This window comes from Cimex lectularius, unplaced genomic scaffold (assembly GCF_000648675.2).
Source record: "Cimex lectularius strain Harlan isolate CLEC.00 unplaced genomic scaffold, Clec_2.1 scaffold93, whole genome shotgun sequence".
Lineage (NCBI taxonomy): Eukaryota > Metazoa > Arthropoda > Insecta > Hemiptera > Cimicidae > Cimex > Cimex lectularius.
In genome coordinates, this window is record NW_019392669.1 from 819,001 (window position 1) to 837,414 (window position 18,414).

Below are 18,414 nucleotides of genomic sequence, written 5' to 3' on the forward strand. Positions count from 1 at the left end.
CGTACCGAGTGGGGGAAATTAAATCCTTGCTCTCTGTACATACGAACCGGATTAACAAAACAAAAAAATACAACGGAATCAATTTTGTCTGCTGATAACATAAATAGTAAAAACGTGGGATAACATAATTTTCCGCAAGGGAATGAAAGTGTGAGGTCATGTAGAAATTAAGCATACCGTACATAGACCGTATGATTTATTCAAGTAAGGTAAAAATGAATGAAAAATGATTGAACTACAATGAAACAGTAAAAACTATAATAAAAATATGGATAAACACCAAAACCAACTATGGAAAATAGCTAACACCCCCGGCAGATCAAACCAGCGAGGACGTGCGGACCGGGATGACCGGAAACCCAATCTCTCCAGAAGAAATTGACAAAGTAAGAAATTTAATATTTATTATCATATTGTTGAAAAAGGAGAATTGTAATCAGAAAGTTCTGAATTATTTTTGTTGTTGGTCTTACATCCAATCGAACATTTTGTATTGTTTTATGTTTATGTTTTTATTTAGAGTACATTACAACTATTTTCAATTAGGTAAGAAATAATATCGAGAAAAAAAATGAATAATATATTAGGTATTAAGCACAAGGTTACTGGGTCCGACGCGTTTCTGCTTTGCGCCTTCTTCAGTGAGGAACTGTCTTTACATAATGTTATTTTCTTTCTATCTCCATTACGCTTTCTGATCTTTTAACTCTATTTCTGTGTGTTTCTTTTCATTTTCACCCACTTTCTCGTTTCTTTTCTTCTCGCCCTTCCTCTATCTCTATTGCGTTCTTTCTAATTCTCTTCTACTCTCGCTGACCCTTTAAAGCACTATGCATGCTTCTTTGTATGTTTCTCTTTTCATTTTAACCCTCTTTCTTGTTTATTCTGGCTTTTTCTCTGTTTCTTCCTTGTTTTCTGCCTTTCTCACTCTCTGACTTTCTTTTTCCTCTTCCTATTTCTGTTCGTTCCTCTATCTCACTCTCCCTTTCTTTTGGTGTCTCGATCTTTCTAATTCTTTCTCTTTTGCTCTCGCTGACCCTTTAAAACTCCATGCATGCTTCTTTTTATTTATCTTTGTCCGTTTTTGAACTTTTTTATTGTTTATGTCTCCTCTTGTTTTCTCTATCTCTCACTCTTTCATTTTGCTCTGTTCCTCTTCCTCACTCTTTTATTTTCTAACTCTCTCGTTATGTTTAACTCTTTCTCCTTTATTCTCTTCGAGCCTTTTACACTAGACAGGCTTCTTTGTATTTTCTCTTTCCATTTTAACCCTCTTTCTTATTTATTCTGTTTTTTTTCTCTCTTTCTCCCTTGCTTTCTGCCTTTCTCTCACTCTCTCTCTCTCTATCTATCTATCTATCTATCTATCTATCTATCTATCTATCTATCTATCTATCTATCTATCTATCTCTATCTATCTATCTATCTATCTATCTATATATTTATTTAACTATCTATCCATATATCTATCTGTCTATCTATCTTTCTTTATCTTTCTCTCTCTCTCTCTCTCTCTCTCTCTCTCTCTCTTTCTTTCTTTTTTCTGTTATTCTTTTTGACTCTCATTCTTTCTCTTCTGCTCTCTTCCAGTCTTTAAGAAAATGATGCTTATGTGTATTTTTTCTATTTATTTTTCTATTATCGTTTTCCCTCACTTCCTTTCTTTTTTGCTCTCTCTCCCCCTCCCTCCTTTCTTCCATCCCTCCCTCTCACTATCACACTTTCTTTCTCGCTCGTATTTTTAAATTCTCTGTCCCTATAACAATATCTGCGTGCCTTTCCACTTTTTCGTTCTTTCAAACTCTCTGTCCCTTCCATCTTCTGGTTCTTTATCACTATATGTGCGTGATTCTTCGCGTCATTTTGTCTTTTGAGTACCTCAACTTTTTTTCGTCTTTTTTTTCACAAAAGATGTAAATCTGTGTTCAATCTAGCGCCTTAAGACCCCGCACAACAGGCAAGAGTCCCCGGTTTAGCCGCTCAGTCGAACCCCCTCAGTTTACAGTTTATAAAGACTTCTTCCTTTCTCATAACAAATAAAAGAGCTTTAAATAAATTCCAAAGGGAGCTGGCATCAAGAGACGAGTGGGCCGGTGAAAAATCCTCCAACTTGACCCGGTTGGACCAATCAAAGTCCAGTGGGTCACTTTGGTCCCGGGCCATTTCCTCCCTTTTCCTCTCATTTAAGAGCCCTATTTTTACACCGTCCCTCCGCCATCAGTTATCCGTCCTAACTGGACGGCGATGGGCATAAAGGGAGATTAAAAGACTTTTCTGAGCCATTGCCAGAAAAGATTTTTTGTATGTGCTCGTTTAACAACCACGATAATAAAAAGGCTGAAAAACAGTTATGTTAAATTATCAAATATTTATTACAATTTAAATCCTAATTCTAGGCATGTTTATTCATGTTTCATTAGTTATCATTTGATAATAAAGCAAGCGCTTTGATCAAACAAAAAACCTATGAGAAATGCATAGGAATTACAACGTCTTACTACTATGTCCTTCGGTTTTGCTTTTATTTATGCTTGACGTCCTATACAGCGTGAAATCATTAAATGAAATAGAATATAAAAGCAATTTCCTTCAATTTTAAAAAATTCGACTGAAATATTTGAACAAAATAATGTGATAAAAGCAGAGTGGGAGAAAGAGGGTAAGAAATAAAAAGTGAGAAAGTAAAAAATAAAAGAAGAATGAAAACTAAGGAGAAAGAGAGAGAAAGAGGAAGTATGAACGAAAAAAGAGAAAGAAATACAGAAAGAGAAAAAAGAAAAAGTAAGAAAAAACAAGAGAGTAAGTGAGAGTGAAAAGAAGGGAGACAAAAGAGAATGAGAGAAAGAAAGAGATAGAGAAATAGATGGAAGATAGATCGGATAAATGGAAAGATAGATAAAATAGATAGGTAAGAAGAGAGAAAACGAGAAAGAGATAAATAGTTAAATAGATAGATAGGTTACTATAAACAAACAAGAAAAATGTAAGAAAATCAATTGCCTGTAAACTTAAAGGGAGCAGGTTGAAAAATGAAATCTCTTTTGCCAGGAGATTCTGGAGGAAGCAAAAAAGGAGAACATTCATAGGCCAGCCCTGGTCCTCAGTAGCACTAGTGTGAACAGAACTAAACTTCTATAAAAAAGGAGCAAATGCCGAGTGGATATGTTATCAAAAAATCATATCTGCGGAACATCATCGCAGGACAGGCAGACTTCAATAAGAAAGTCTCGTCCAAATTTACTACAGATCACGGTCAAACAAAACTCACCGTCGTTAAATTTCGGTTAAAAGACATTCGGACTCAATAGGTACTTTAAAAAATTGGCAGAAAACAGCCTATGTAGGTTCTGCCAAGAAGTAGAGGAAACCTCAGTACGTGTTATTAGCTGTTGGGAATATCTGACAACGAAAGGAAAATATCAAGCATTTGGTAATTATAAAAATTTAAAACTAGATAATAGAAAATTTATCCATAACGAGTACAATAGTACCATTTTGGTGGACACATTGCGACAGACTATACAGCCATGTTATACGAACCTAAACCTAATTAGGAAATCGCAAATGACTAAACTACATGTCCTCCACCCACATCTTGAAATCGCACAGCGAAAATGAGTCTGTTTTGGCTGTATTTATTGTTGAAAAATATTGCATGTACGTCCATCCAAAAAAACGCGGAATGGAACAAATCTATATGCCTTTACAAGTTAGTTATATGTTTCATTCATCCTTATGAATAAAATAAAATTTTACCTTACAAAAATTAAAATATTAGTGATAACAATAGAGAACAATATAAAAGGAATGATGCCAAACCAAGCAGATATATCACCCCATAATCGCGTTGGCCGAATGATTAGGACCTCGGCTCCTAGTCAGGCTAGCGGTTCTGAGTCCGAATCCAGGCATTGTCCTTGAAGTTTGATTTAAGATTATTTTGGAAAAAAAATATTGTAAATAGGTTTGTAGTTTTTTTAATAAAGTGAGTTAAGTGAAGCTAGAATGTGACTCAGGTATAAGAATGAGGAATATTGTTTTGCGACGCAGTGGTTCTTAGCTACTCGTCAGTCGGTCCCGAAGCTTTGACATGTAAAGATGTTTGTTTAGTAAACTGTAATTGAACTGCTTTTCGTGGTTACCTTGAGTAATAACTACTTCGAGGTTCTTAATCTATCGTCTGCCACAACCAACGGATGTTGGACGTTAAACCCTTGTTTGAGAAGAATTAATTTACTTTAGTGTATATCACCAGGTGGTAATTTTGTTTACAAAAAATGGATTCATTTCTAATGTTATTTATTTAAACACATGTCATGGCGGATGGGCACTTGTTTATACATTTAATTAATATGAAGTTTTGAACAAACGATGAGAATTAATAGCTCAAAGATAATTGCATAGCCCGCGGTCGTCCTGCACGAGAAATCTTTTACAAGGTAAATGAAATTGTTGATATCGCTTATTGTTATGTACAAGCTTTTTGGTTTTGGTCCGCCGATTGTCTCTTCGTTGTAAATGTTGAGACCGAAAATTTTCCCTTTGCAAATCAACGGGCCTCCAGCGTCTGTAAAAGAAGAAACGCGGGTTTCGGGCACGGCGCACATTAGATCCGGCTGCAGATTTTTGCAGTACGCCGTGCTCAAGGAGCACAGGTAAATGCTGCACTCAGAGTTCGTCATGAGGACCATTTTGACGAATTTTAACTTGGTGGAAGACTTGTTGGTCTTGCCCGTCGAACCGAATTGCCATCCGGTGTGGAGGCATTTCGCCTTGTTGTTCTTGTACTTCTCCAAGTCGTCCGCAGCGTCCTTACGCGGCGAAAACGGCGCCGTCATCGTGAAGTAGTCTTTTATGAAGATTTTCGACAGCTCCACTATGGCCATATCATGGAGATAGATGGTGTCGACGATGTTGCGGAATCCGTAGCCCGGGTGGAGGTAAACGCCTCTCACGGTCCTGTTTTGCTTCTTCGGGTTGTAGCTCGTGAGGTCGATCAAGCCGGACACGACCGACAGCTCTTCGGGCTCCCTGGTGAAAACGACCGTGCTGTTTTCTTTCCTCAAGGAAACGCAGCGCGCAGTAGTGAGCACATGACCCATGCTGACCAACGTCCCGCTGCATATGTGCCTTTTACCGAATTCCTGTACGCTGACGATGAACGGGAATTGCTTGATGAACGCGAAACCCTCTCCGGCCATTTTGTTGTGCGAACTGCTAGGCACGGTATAAACAGAAAGCGTTGCGAAAAAGACTTGAATAAAAACTTCAAACTTTGACATTTTACCCGGTTTCTAATACTTAATTTTCATAATATTTAATCGACTACTGATTATGCATTTTTCTTTTTAACAACTGTTTTTTCTAACATATTGATGTACGAAACTGTTTAAATTATCACGATTTTGAAGTCTCGTGATCATCTGATTAGAACAAAAAGACTCAAAATCTACCAATAACGAGAACATTTACAGTAAATAGCTGGTAAACGATAAATAAAATTATTTTTTGTAAGATGTAAGTTGATAAAAATAAAATGTAAAAGTTTATAACGTTCTGTTCATACTTGCCAATAAGAAGCTAAATATTAATTTTTTTTTTTTTTTTTTTGGGGGGGGGGTTTACGCTGGCATATTACTCATGAAGTTTTCTATTTTCATTTTACTTCGAGCGTGATCGGCTGACCAGGGCCAGGTCCCCGCCGCGCGCCCGCAACCACTCATTCAGCTCCATCATCTTCTCATATTCTAAATTTTTATGCTTCTAGATAATCAAAAAGAAACGTTTATCGACTTTAGGAATCCATAGATTATGTTGAAAGCTGATGGATTGTTGCTTATTAGGACAGATTCTAAGTTTATTGGTTTTGAAATGTTTGGGACTTTGCTCAGATTTTTTAGCAGTTTGTCTCTTTCATTTTTAAAATTAAAATATATTCTTTTAATTTTTTTTGCATTTTTGTATATACGTCACGAATTTACGAATAAATTCGATAAGAGGGGGGGCGTCGTTGGCCGCAACGGTTTAGGCGTTGACATGGTGCTCATCACAGTAAGGTAAAGGTCCCGGGTTCGAATCTATCTGCCCTGCATTCGTACCCGACATACTTACAAATGGGCTTTTTTCAAAAACACCGGCACCCCGAGGGTTGATATAACCTCTGCTGTTGCGAACCCTCGTTTAAAAAAAATTCGATACGAGGTTTAAAGAACAAAATTTTAAAGCTTTGAAAAAACAAAAATAGAGGACTGTGCTCTGTTGACAATATAGAAGCTGGCCGTATTTTCATGTAGTATAAGTATTGCCAACGAGAAATCGTCCAATGTAGTGAAAATGGTCAGTACATTAAAGAAAAAGGAAGGAAGAGATATAGTGAAAGAAAGACAGAGATAAATATTGGGTTGTCCGGAAAATAATGCAGGATTTTGGTATTAAACAAAAAAAAAGAAACTAGTTACTTTAAAGCAATGTTCTTTAATCAAAATAATTTCCCATNAAATGAGTAATCCTGTAAACGTAAACAGAATATTTTATATAGATTTTTTTTAATGAAAACTTAAAATCCTGCATTATTTTCCGGACAACCCAATAGTTAGATAGATAGATAATAAATGGACAGATAGAAGATAGATAGATAAATGAATCGATAAATAGATAGTGAAAGAGATAGATAGAGTAAGAGAAAGAAAAAAAGACATAGACAAAAACACCATTGAGAACATATTTTTTGCTTGCAAAACAAAAAAAATCGGGCATAACTCAGAAATGGTCGATCTTATCAAAATTTTTGCTTCAGTAAAAGTGGTATAAAATAAGCTCTAAAATCAAAATGAACAATAAAAATATGGGATTCTTATTTAAAATACCAAAATTAGTGTCATTTTTTAGCTAGATTAGAATGTTATGGAAAAATCTGTTGCCACGACACGATTTCTAGCCAAAGTTAACTTGGGGCTTGTATAAGACCATTTTTTGCTCAAGTCTAACTTTTCCAAATTTAATGGGTGGACTATAGAAGTTGATACAGATATGTAGAGAGAAAGAGAGAGAGTGTAAGAGAGAGAGAGAGAGATAGAGAGAGAGAGAGATAAAGGAAGAAAGAAAGAAATGTATAAATGGATAAATAGATAGAAAGACAGAAGGGTAGAGACGGACCCCCACCATAGTGAAAATAGAAATATTTTTTCGAAAAAATAGCACTATAATACTGAAAATGTCTATCAATTAATGGATCATTAAAATTGAGAAAAACTTACGGTTCATTAAAATCTTGAAATACATGATTAATAAAGGTAAAAATCACATTAAGAAATATATATTTAAATTGTTTAAGGTGGTAGACAATTTTTCGAAGAGCTGTTTTCATCACTATTGTTTTCTTTAATGCCATTTCTGCTCAATCGATCTTTGATACGATGTTTAATCATCAAACACTAATAATTTACCTTATTTTAGGAACCTTTCGAAGTCATTTTTATCTTGAAAGAGAGGCCAAAAAGTTACCAATTTCTATAATTTAATCTATTCAATCTATAACAATCCATACTTTTATTGTTTTATTTTTTAGTAAACTAGGATGTAGAGGTTTCTAAAAAATAGTGAATCCTTCGTGTTGGATAGAAAGAGTAAAGTTATCCCAGAAAGTAAAAAATTACTTTTTAGGAGGAGCGATTCTCTGATCAAGCTAGAATTTTTCCCCTTTAAAACCGAAATTACGCCTTAAAAACGTTACAAATTTATTATGAGTTTTAGTCGTGAAGGTAGTTTTTAAAACGAATTATACATAAGAGTCAAGAGCTTTGAAAAGGCGCAAGTCTTGGACAATCTTCTTTAAATGTCCAAATTACGAATCTTGTCAGGATTCGCATTTTTTCCTGCTTCCTTTGATACATTCTGTAACTTCTTTCCATCCGAAATTTGTTAGGAGATTCTTGGATTGTTTGTGTCCAATGAGTGAATTCCATTGATCCTTCATTTTCTTTTTGTCCATCTGTCTGAGTTACTCATTGATACTGTGGGTTTCTATGCCACAAAAGGGCTCGGGTCCTATTGGTAGTATAGCAGCCCTTTTCCTTGCAAGGGTGTCCGCTTTCTCGTTGCCTTCTACTCCCATGTGTCCTGGGACCCAGCAGAGGCTGACTTTATTCTGCATACCTAATATATTTAGTTTGGTTTTGCAGTTCGGCACCATCCTTGAACTAATGGTATTTGANTTTTGTTTATATATATATATATATAGATATATTTACGAGGGATCGCAACAGCAGAGGTCATATAAGCCCTCAGGGTGCCGGTGTTTTTAAAAAAAGCCAATTTGTAAGTATGTCGGGTACGAATGCAGGGCAGATAGATTCGAACCCGGGACCTTTACCTTACAGTGATGAACGCCGTGTGAACGCCTAAACAGTTGCGGCCATCCTACGTCCCTGGCATCAGGAGATAATTTATAGTTTTGTAAATGAATGGTCAGATAAGGAAAACGATTTTTTCGTTCGAAGAATTTTATCTTAACAAGAAAATATAAGCTTTGAAAAACACGACTCATTATAATATTTTCACCGTCAAACCAATTGTACTTAATAAAACACAGCGAAGAAATGACCTGAAAGTCCTTCATAGTAAGGATGCTTTTAAAGTCGTCACAATGCCTATATAAATTTACGAAACGATACCCGTCTATGGTGATCAGTTGTTGGACTGTTTTTCAACATTTCATACAATTTCCTATGGCAAACGAGCCGCTTTTAAAGAGCCGCCGATCGAATTTCTCCACCGTTTTTCACACAGTGAGGACACTTTCTCGACTTAAAATGGGCCATTTTCTTTGTAGACAGGGGTAAACATTGGTCAAAAACTGGAAAATGTATGAGAGTAACACAAACAGGTCAACGTCTAAAGACAGCCCCAGACCTAGATAAGATATTTATTATCGGTCAATCAATTTAATTCATTTTTTGTAGAAAATTATTTATCGACTTGTATTTAACATTCTTCCAATAGGAAGAAAACTGTGCCGTGGCCAGGGAGACTTCCATTTTCTTGTAATTCGAGCTGAAAACAATGCAATAGCCGGTGGATGCCCGGGCACTTACCCCCTGCCGGAATTTAATATGTGACACAATCTTGAGGCGATATCGGCCTACTACGTGAACAAACTGCTTCATGATACGGGGTTAAAAACAGCATTTTTCACCTGTGCAAACTGGGAATGCTGACGGTGGACAACGGATATGATTTCTGCTCGGAATTCGTGATCAGGAGTACTTGAAACAATTACCGCTTGCACAATTTGGGGTTAGGGATAAAAAAAAGCTGCCACAGGGCCTTCTGCCCTCGACCTGAATAAATCTATTGTACTCCTCTGTTTTTATAACTCACTGGAGAGTTTCAGGTTATTAATCAGCCTCCATAGTGCTGCCATTGGCTTTTTCGTGTAGGACCATGCTTGCGGTTTTTCATGTCCTAGTTGCAAGAACCTGCACCTACGTAGAACTTCACAGAAACGTAAAATGTGTTCTGCTGTCTCTTCCTCCTCCATTCAGTATCTGCAGAGTTTCTTCTATCAGTATTCCTATCGAGTTCATGTGCTTTCTTAAGTGGCAATATCTTGTCAGGAGTCCAACCAGAATCCTGGTTCTGTTGCGGTTGCCTTCCTGTAATTGTTTTGTAAGTTTTGCGGATGGCCCTTCCATGAATTTCTTCGCGTGTCTCATACCGTGGATATTGTTCCACCAAGTTTTGGACTCATAAAGAATCCATTTTAAAATGTATTTGTGGCCATTGTAGCAGGATGCTAAGCCACAGTAGGGTTCAGGAACCAGAGAGTCTAGGTTGGCCCTCCTTTTGGCCAACATGACAACCTTTTCCTTGCCTTAATGCCCCGAATACCCAGAAACATAAGCCAGGGTCGGGTCTTTAGAATCTGTCAGTTCCAGATACTCTTTGCCTTCACCTCGCAAGAGGCTAGAGTTTTAACGCTTCGCCAATTATGCTTTGTGTAGTAGGTATTTTTTATGAAGGTTCGCAATAGCAGAGGTCATATAATCCCTCAGAGTGCCGTGTTTTTGAAAAAAAACCCATTTTTCAGTATGTCGGATTTCAACGCAGGGCCGCTGGATTCGAACCCGGGACCTTTACCTTAAGTGATGAGCGCCGTGTCAACGCCCAAACCGTTGCGGCCACCGACGCCCCCAGGATGTATATATTATTTCGTTAATCGCTATTTCTTTACTACTATAATTTATTAATTTTTTATTTTGTTTTTCATTAGTAATCTCGACTCCAGCTGACGGATAAAATTCTACTGTAAAAAAATATTTTAGTAATTTTAAATATAATGTATTGTTATTGCTGTTATTATCCCAACAAAGTATATTTTTATTATAATTCTCATCATAAATGCAAAAATATAAAATAGAAGCTGTTTTTGTTTCATTGGAAATGCTCATTGTGTTAATTTTATTTGTCCTCTGGTTTAACAACACGTGTAATTTTTCTTCCGACCCATAAGGAAAGGGAAACGGGCCAGTTTTCCTCAGAGAAACACTTTATTAACCTCGGAAAAAATTTCAGGCCGGGAGTGTATGAAATGTGTATCAATTTATAAAACGGTCTGGGTTAAAGGTGAAGTAAGGGGGTTGGGGAAATGTCAGACGACATATCGGCCTGAAGGCTCGGTTAATGATTTCCTCTCTACCCCCTGTTCATTCGGCAACCCCGGCCCTAAAGAAATTTTACCAATTTTTCCCCCAACAAATGGGTACATCATTCGAGATGGGAATAGGTGAAAGGCGAGCGAGAGTGGGTAAAGAAAAGGTAAGGGCTTTATTGTTACAAAGTGGCTGTTATAGACAAAAAACACCCAACAATGGGACTTTGTCGATAAATAAATTATAATTTGTTTTCAAACTCTTTTTTAATGCATCATATCCTTGATGGTCTTGCAAATCCTCTTCTAGCCATGTCTGCATGTTCATTACCCAGGATTCCCTAGCACCCAAGATATTTTTTTACGAGAGTAACAGCAGAGGTCATAAAAACCCTCAGAGTGCCAGTGTTTTGAAAAAAGCCCATTTGTAAGTATGTCGGGTTCGAATGTAGGGCTGATGGATTCGAACCCGGGACCTTTACCTCACAGTGATGAGCGCCGTGTCAACGCCTAAACCGTTGCGGCCACAGACCCCCCCCCATATAGTCGTATTATTATAAAAAGTAACGTTTGTCGTCTGTTTTGGCTGGATATAAAAATAAAATAAAAAAAGGAAATAAAGAAAAAACTTACGATTTGGCGTGGACTGTATAAAGAGAAAAGGACTCACTCACTGAAGGGTCGTAGCGAGGTTGGGGCCTCGTTGCAACGCCGTAGAACGACCTATGGTTCAGGAAGTAAAGGATAGGATGGGAAATTTTGGGAATATTAAAGGAAAATTTAAGGAGAAAATGAGAGGTGCTCATAGGAGAGACTTTATAAAAAGAGGAGAGGTGAGGGAGAAGTTTTTCAAAACGGAGACAGAGAAATCAGAACTGATGGAAAAAGGACGAAGAGAGAGGTTTAGGAAAGGACTCAAAGGGTCAAAGTGCAGGGCCATTATTTTGCTCTGGCCAAAACATCGTCATATTTTCGTACTTTTCTCCTAATGTATTTTTTTCCTTTGATTAATTTAGTTTTGTCCAGCCTACTCTCTAACCCTTTCATCCCACAATATTCGAAATTTAAGGTTTTTAAGGCAGTATGTCGATTGATGGTGTGCTACCTTCTCAGGTTTAAGTATACCGAGGTATTGATTTAGTCGAATCTTTTCAACGTTGATTTATTAAAAAATTATTTTCCTACTTTTGCTCCGAACTACATGCTCTACTATTTAAGCAGGACCTTCTCTTGACCATCCCAATCTTGTTTAAAATTGAAAAACTGATTAAGAAAAGGGGGCAAAGAATACACCCCTGCATAACACCCGACTCCTACGCTAAACCAATCTAAAGCAGCCCTTACTCAATCAATATTATTGACAATATCAGTATTGTCAATACAGCCGTTTACTCCTTGAGGATACCACCGTCAATATCGTCATACCCTACGCGGTCAATATTATTGTCAATAATCATATCAATTATCAACGTGCTCAGTACATTTGTTTCCATCTTTCGGACAAGTGAAATTGTGTCTTTCCAAGTAAATTTTCGAGGCGTCCTTTGTTTTGAAAACATGGGCAAACGAAAAAATGTTGTGTTGCCATAATTATGGCTATCGGAAGTATTCGACGAGTTCAGCGAAATCGATGGATGAAAGATTGGTTGAAGAAACGCGAAGAATCTTCTCATATGAGGCTGCTGAGGGAAATCAGAAGGTGGAACCACTCTTGAGAAAGCAGAACACAAACATGAGGGAATACATCCCCGTTATGAGAGATTAGTCTTAACCCTGAGCTACTTAGCTACAGGAAGAAATTGTAAAGATTAGAATTTCTCTGTCATCATGTCGCCGGCAACTATCAGCGAAGCTATAATTGAAACGTGTCTAACTCAAATTGCTCAATAAAGATCCGTAGGGCTTCTTCTTCCGGGCGTTCAGTCCCCTCGTCGCATACATTATTTCTTCTACCTGAATCATTTACCGTTACAAAGTCTTCAGACATTGTCTCAAGGTCAATCGTCTATAATCCTCCGCACAAAGACACTTCCTATTTTACAACAACTGAGTATTGACATTATTATTGAATATGCCCCTAGACGCTCAATAATATTGGACAATATTCTCTCCAATTTTTAATATTGACGTCCGGAGATCAGTAAATCTGGATTTCATTAATATCGTTTCAATATCGACCGTCATTACTCTTTTTTTCGCCTTACACAATCAATATTATTGTCAATATCATACCGTACTGTCAATATTTTTGAATATGCCCCTAGACGCTCAATAATATTGACAACATCCCCTCCCCTTTTAAATATTGACGTCCCGAGATCAGAAAATCGGGATTTCATCAATATCGCTTCAATATCGACTGTCAATACTCTTTTTTTTTCACAATATTATTGTCAATATCATTGAATATACCCCTAGACGATCAATAATATGGACAACAGCCCCTTCACTTTTAAATGCTGAAGTCCCGAGATCAGAAAATCTGGTCTTCATCGATATCGCTTCAATATCGACTGTAAATACTCTTTTTTTCACGTTATATGATCAATATTATTGTCAATATCATACTTTATTGTCAATATTATTAAATATGCCCCTAGGCGTGCAGTATTGGACAATATCCTCTTCAATGTTTAATATTGACGTACCGAGATCAGAAAATGTGGATTTCATCAATATCGCTTAAATATCGACTGTCAATACTCTTTTTTTACCTTACGTGATCAATATTATTGTCAATGTCATACTGTATTGACAGTATTATTGAATATGAACCTAGACGCTCAATAATATTGACAATAGCCCCTCCCCTTTTAAATATTGACGTCCCGAGATCAGAAAATTTGGATTTCATCAATAACGACTGTCAATACTTTTTTTTTCACCGTACATGATCAATATTATTGTTAATATCATACTTTATTTCAATATAATTGAATATGCCTCTAGACGCTCAATAATATTGGACAATATCCTCTTCAATTTTTAATATTGACGTCCCGAGATGTTTTTTATCAAAAAAAGTTTTTTATCTCAACTAAAAACCTTCATTAATTGTAAGATATTAATTGGTCAAGCGGACCATGAAACTAGAGAATTTAATCAGTTTAAAATGAAGTATACCTTCACTAAAGCTCTCCGTGGCCATTTCATTTGTCACCGAGAATCAAATAGATTACACGACATTAGAAAAATGGCAAAAAGGAGGGAAAATTAAAAAAAGGTGTGGTTGAGATGGTTAGTTAGTGTCCGAGTGGATCGAGGTCACGATAGCTCAAGTGGTAGAGCAGCGGCGTGTCAAGCCGAAGATCGTGGGTTCGAATCCCGCTCGTGCCATTGACTTTTTTGTCTCAACTAAAAAACCTTAATTAATTGTAAAATATTATTGTCAATATCATACTGCATTGTCAATATTATTGATCGTGCAAGGGTCGCATGATATACCTGCTTTTCTCCGTACTAAGATGCTTCTATCTTAAAAAGACTTTATTATATGAATTAATTTAGTATAAATGCCGATGTAATAAAGTTTTAGTATTAGTGGTTGCACACAACAAAGGCTGCCTTCAAATCAAATAAAATACCATATACCTTTTGTCTTCTTTTCACCAATCTTAACATAATAATATCTGGTAAAACGAAAAATCTATTCTCAAGTGTCCTCGGCGAAAACCTCCTCATTCTTGTATTTATGTTTATTTTTTTAACTAGCTAATTTACTATAACTTTTTAAATTAAATAATTATTTTACGCAAAGTAAGGTTGATATGAAAAATTAATGTGTCGAGCGAAACTCACGACATCCTGACCTTACTTTGCATAAAATAATTAATTAACTAAAAATATAAACTAAGATTAGTTGAGAAGATTTTTAGATTGATTTTACTTAATTTTTTGACTGTTATTTGTATATATTTTGTAACAGTTATTCAATAGGCATTGATGTTGTACCGGCCTGTTTTCCATCTGGTTGATTTCTTTTTACAAAGAACCAAATTCAGGAAAAGTCGAGAAATTTTTCGTTATTTCTAACTTTTGGAGAATGCATGAGTTAAGATGTTTTATTTATGAGCTGTTCTTAATAGACGTTAACATGACGACGGAGAACAGGATAAAGGACGTGCGTCGCTGTTCGCCTCGGTTCAGAAGTCTATAGGAATTCAGAGCACGAAAAAACCTGCGGACTGTCAAAACCGATATGTAATTTTCAGGTACGTCCGCCATGCCGCAGGAGTACCGGCTGGAGACGTGCATGCCGAAGAAGCGACCGTCGCAAACCAGGGGAGTACCAGAACCAGCGAAACAAGGCGACCACGATTGATATTCCGAAAGGGCGCAAATCACTTCCAACTTTGTCGCGTTATAAACGCCGCACGAATCGGGATACGCTTTGCAAAACATCCTATCGCACTGGTCATCCGGTAAAACCTTCATCCACAGAAACTTCAGGAAAGAAGGAGAGGAGGTTACGCCGGATCGGCCAGTCCACCATCCCGGATGGAGGCAGAGGCGGTACTTGTCAGATTTAAGCTCGTTCAATTGGGATTCCGTGCGTTCTTCTCTTGGGAATACAACACTGCGTGTAAAAGAGTAATCTTCGACTTCGAAGATGAGTTTCAAAAGAGCCATATCGCCTAGCCAAAAACCTGTGAGCGTACTGTGCTCCCTGAAACCCTCGTTCAGTATGATCTCGTCGACTGGACGAAACCGTGCCCCGGGTTCCAGAACTTTGATGTCTCTGGTGCCGGTCAGGACGACAAAGTCTGCAGCGAGCCTTGGATGAAGGACGCCGTTCTTCAGCGATCGCCAGGAAACGCAGTGAGCGGCTGTAAAAACGAACCAGGGGTTGACAAGCGTACCGCCGCACCTGTGCGAGTAGATTACCGACGAATTGAATCTGCTCTTTTCTTGGACGCTCACAACGAAAGAAAATTCCGACTGATCGGCGAAATACCCGCCTACGATTTTCCCGTCCTCCGCGCGGCACGTCAACAATGTCAGTACAAACAACAAACAATGTTCCTTTAAAAGGGCCGACAACATTTCAAAGCTATCACCTGATATCTCAAAATTTCTAAATTTTTAAATGTAAAACAACGCAACCTGCTAAATAGTATGAAAATATAGTCGGCGGGGGAAAAAAAAACACCCTTATATTTTGTCTATACATTTATAATTGCGAGAGTTTTTTTATTAACATAAATTACTGTCATCTAAATTTTAACCAAATTTTCGTACATAATTACCAGTAAAATTTTAATCATGTTGAACCGGCACACGGGCACTACTGGGTCTGTCTTCACTCGCGGGGTTTTTGTTTGAGTATTCAAACGCGTTTCGGCATTACGCCATCTTCAGTGAAAAACTGTCTGTCATTTAGTCTGAGTGGGGTTTATATAGTGTTGCGTCCGTCGCTTGTCGCTGGGGGCGTTGCGTTAGGGGGCGTGGTCTCCGTGCTCGTTGGTCGGTCTTGGTAGCGGTTATTTCCATTGTCAGTTATTATTTGTGCGTTGTTGGTTTTTTGTTTTTTTCTGGTGTTGGTTGCGATGTTTTGTTCTTCTGAACGTTTTCGTTTTTTGTTATGGAGTGTTTTTAGTGGTGTGATGGTGGTGTGTGATTATGAGTTTGTTTGTGCGTTTATAAGTTTTTCCGTCTTTAAGTGTTATTTGTTTGTATATCTCGAGGTTCTCCAGTATGTTTAGTTTTCGTCCTTTTTGTGCGTTGTGTATTAATGTCATGCTTGTTTCTATTGTGTTTGGTTCGTGGTTGTAGTGTATTAAGTGTGTGGCGTAATTTGATTTTCCGTCATTGTCTCTGAAGGATCTGAGATGTTCTTTGAATCGATCTCTTAGTTTCCTTCCAGTCTGTCCGATGTAAGTGTCCGCATGCACAACGGTGTTTATAGCATCACATGTCAATGCGGATACACTACACGGAAGAAGTGTGATGGTATGGGGTGGCATCAGTTACAATAAGAAAACGGAAATTTTATTTATTTCTGATAAAACGAACAGTATGAAATATCTAGAATTAATATAAAATAAATTAACAAATTACCCCAAGACAGTACCGAGTGAGTAATAGGTATTCCAGCAGGACAATGACCCTGTTTTAGTTTAAAAATGGCCAGCTATATCTCCAGATTTTAACGTAATTAAAAACGTCTGGGGACACCTTGTCAAGGCGGTTTATAAGGTTGCCATCAGTTCCAGAAGAGAGAAGAAATGAAACGCTTGAAACAAAAAAAGAAAGAAATTTTCTCAATTTATTCGGCGCCTTTACGACCTTCCAAATCGAATGCTAACTGGTGTGGAGAAAGGTAGAGCCTATACTACTATTTCCAGGGCTAAATACTTTACTGGCAGAAAATTACCAAGATATATTTAAAAAGGAACAAAACAAGTTATTTGTGATTTTAAAAAGTTAACGAAAACCGTAAAATTTAAAACATTATACACAAAAATATTAAGATGGGCTCAATTTTTACATCAGAGCTTATCATAAAAAAGAAAGAAGGTTAACGGTTTGTCTTAAGAATCGATACTATACCAACTGAATGTTGTTAAACAACCAAAAAGATAATTTCTTCTTCCTTCTCTTCATTTGTTCATTTTAGAAAATCCTAGTTTTTCATAGCGATAAGTGTCCCAGTGTATAAACATATCAATCCACGAAAGCCAGGTTTGGAATATGATTCCACTTCAAACTGCAACAATCCATATTGACAAAACAAGAACTTGAAAAACAGTTTATATTTCCATTTTGTACAACAAAATAACTAAACTACCAGAAGGCAAATAATCCACAGATATGACGATGAAAATTTGGAAGCATGTTTTTTCCAGAAACAGATAATAAAACCGCACAAATTACCTTGGCGTAATTATTGATAAAAATTGAGGGAGCAGTGCTTAAAATTTCAAAATCTCTTAGATACTTAGCGCATTTTTTTGTATTAAGAAGACTTTCTTTATTTTAATCATTTAAAAAAATTTCGTTGAACTATATATTTCTGTTTCCCAAAGATGGAATAAACCGAAGTGGGAGTGGCTAAATTAATGATTTTACCAATAGGGTGGAGCTAGGAAGAAAGGCTTTATGCGAAGATTCCGTGCATCAATACTTAACCACTCCCACTTTAACGAAATTGTACAACATTGATTATAATGCCGTAAAACGATTCATTTCAATCTATTCCATCGTGAGAACAAACCTTGTAATAATGTCGAAATTAAAAAATGTTTTAATCTCTCTCTCTCTCTCTCTCTCTCTCTCTCTCTCTCTCTCTCTCTCTCTCTCTCTCTCTCTCTCTCTCTCTCGGTCGTTTGCAACATAAATTTGCCAGATTTTTTTAAATAAAACGATATTCATTCATCCATTTACTCTCAAACTTAATTATTCAGAAATCGTGAGATGCGGTCTGGTGTGATGTAGATTTCAGAAAAACATTTTCTTTATCGTGCCAACGTTTCGATCTTTATCGAGATTATCTTCAGGGCCTGGGATTTACAAACATTGTTTACATTTAACAAATACATTTGGGTTGTTGAAAAGTGAATTTATACAATGCAAAATATATTTTTTATATTCAATCAAAGTATTTCTACTCACTCAAAGTGTTTGTCTTCTGTGTAATTATGTCATTCTTACGTGTCGTGTTGAGAGTGCCAGTAAGATTTTGCTGTTTTATGTTTATATACGTTGGATTTTGAAGGGGTGGGGAAGGAAGTCGTTATAGAAACGCCAAAAATCCAAAAATATTACAT

The 18,414-nt window shown here is 36.9% G+C and overlaps 2 protein-coding genes and 1 non-coding gene across 3 annotated transcripts; 1 reads left to right on the plus strand and 2 right to left on the minus strand.

The window, feature by feature from the left end:
* Positions 1–4,282: 4,282 nt before the first annotated feature.
* On the minus strand, positions 4,283–5,480 carry LOC106672143 (serine protease ami-like). The gene has a single exon (XM_014403320.2). The coding sequence runs from the start codon at positions 5,280–5,282 to the stop codon at positions 4,344–4,346; it is 939 nt and encodes a 312-aa protein (XP_014258806.1). The 5' UTR covers positions 5,283–5,480; the 3' UTR covers positions 4,283–4,343.
* A 4,392-nt stretch (positions 5,481–9,872) lies between these two features.
* Positions 9,873–15,819, minus strand: LOC106672080 (trypsin-like). The gene is made up of 2 exons (XM_024225236.1): positions 14,722–15,819; positions 9,873–9,946 (listed from the first exon to the last, which is right to left on the minus strand). Exons 1-2 carry the CDS (start codon positions 15,689–15,691, stop codon positions 9,873–9,875), a joined length of 1,044 nt encoding a protein of 347 aa, XP_024081004.1. The 5' UTR covers positions 15,692–15,819.
* On the plus strand, positions 13,912–13,984 carry Trnad-guc. The gene has a single exon. It is a non-coding gene; the product is annotated as a tRNA-Asp (tRNA).
* Positions 15,820–18,414: the final 2,595 nt, after the last annotated feature.

Bases quoted from the DNA above. Each gene is read 5' to 3' on its own strand.
- LOC106672143 (XM_014403320.2), bottom strand. From the start codon at position 5,282: ATGTCAAAGTTTGAAGTTTTTATTCAAGTCTTTTTCGCAACGCTTTCT.
- LOC106672080 (XM_024225236.1), bottom strand. From the start codon at position 15,691: ATGTTGTCGGCCCTTTTAAAGGAACATTGTTTGTTGTTTGTACTGACA. The intron at 9,947-14,721 runs GCTCATAAATAA...TGCGAGGTGAAG, and splicing joins GTTAACGTCTATTAAGAACA to GCAAAGAGTATCTGGAACTG.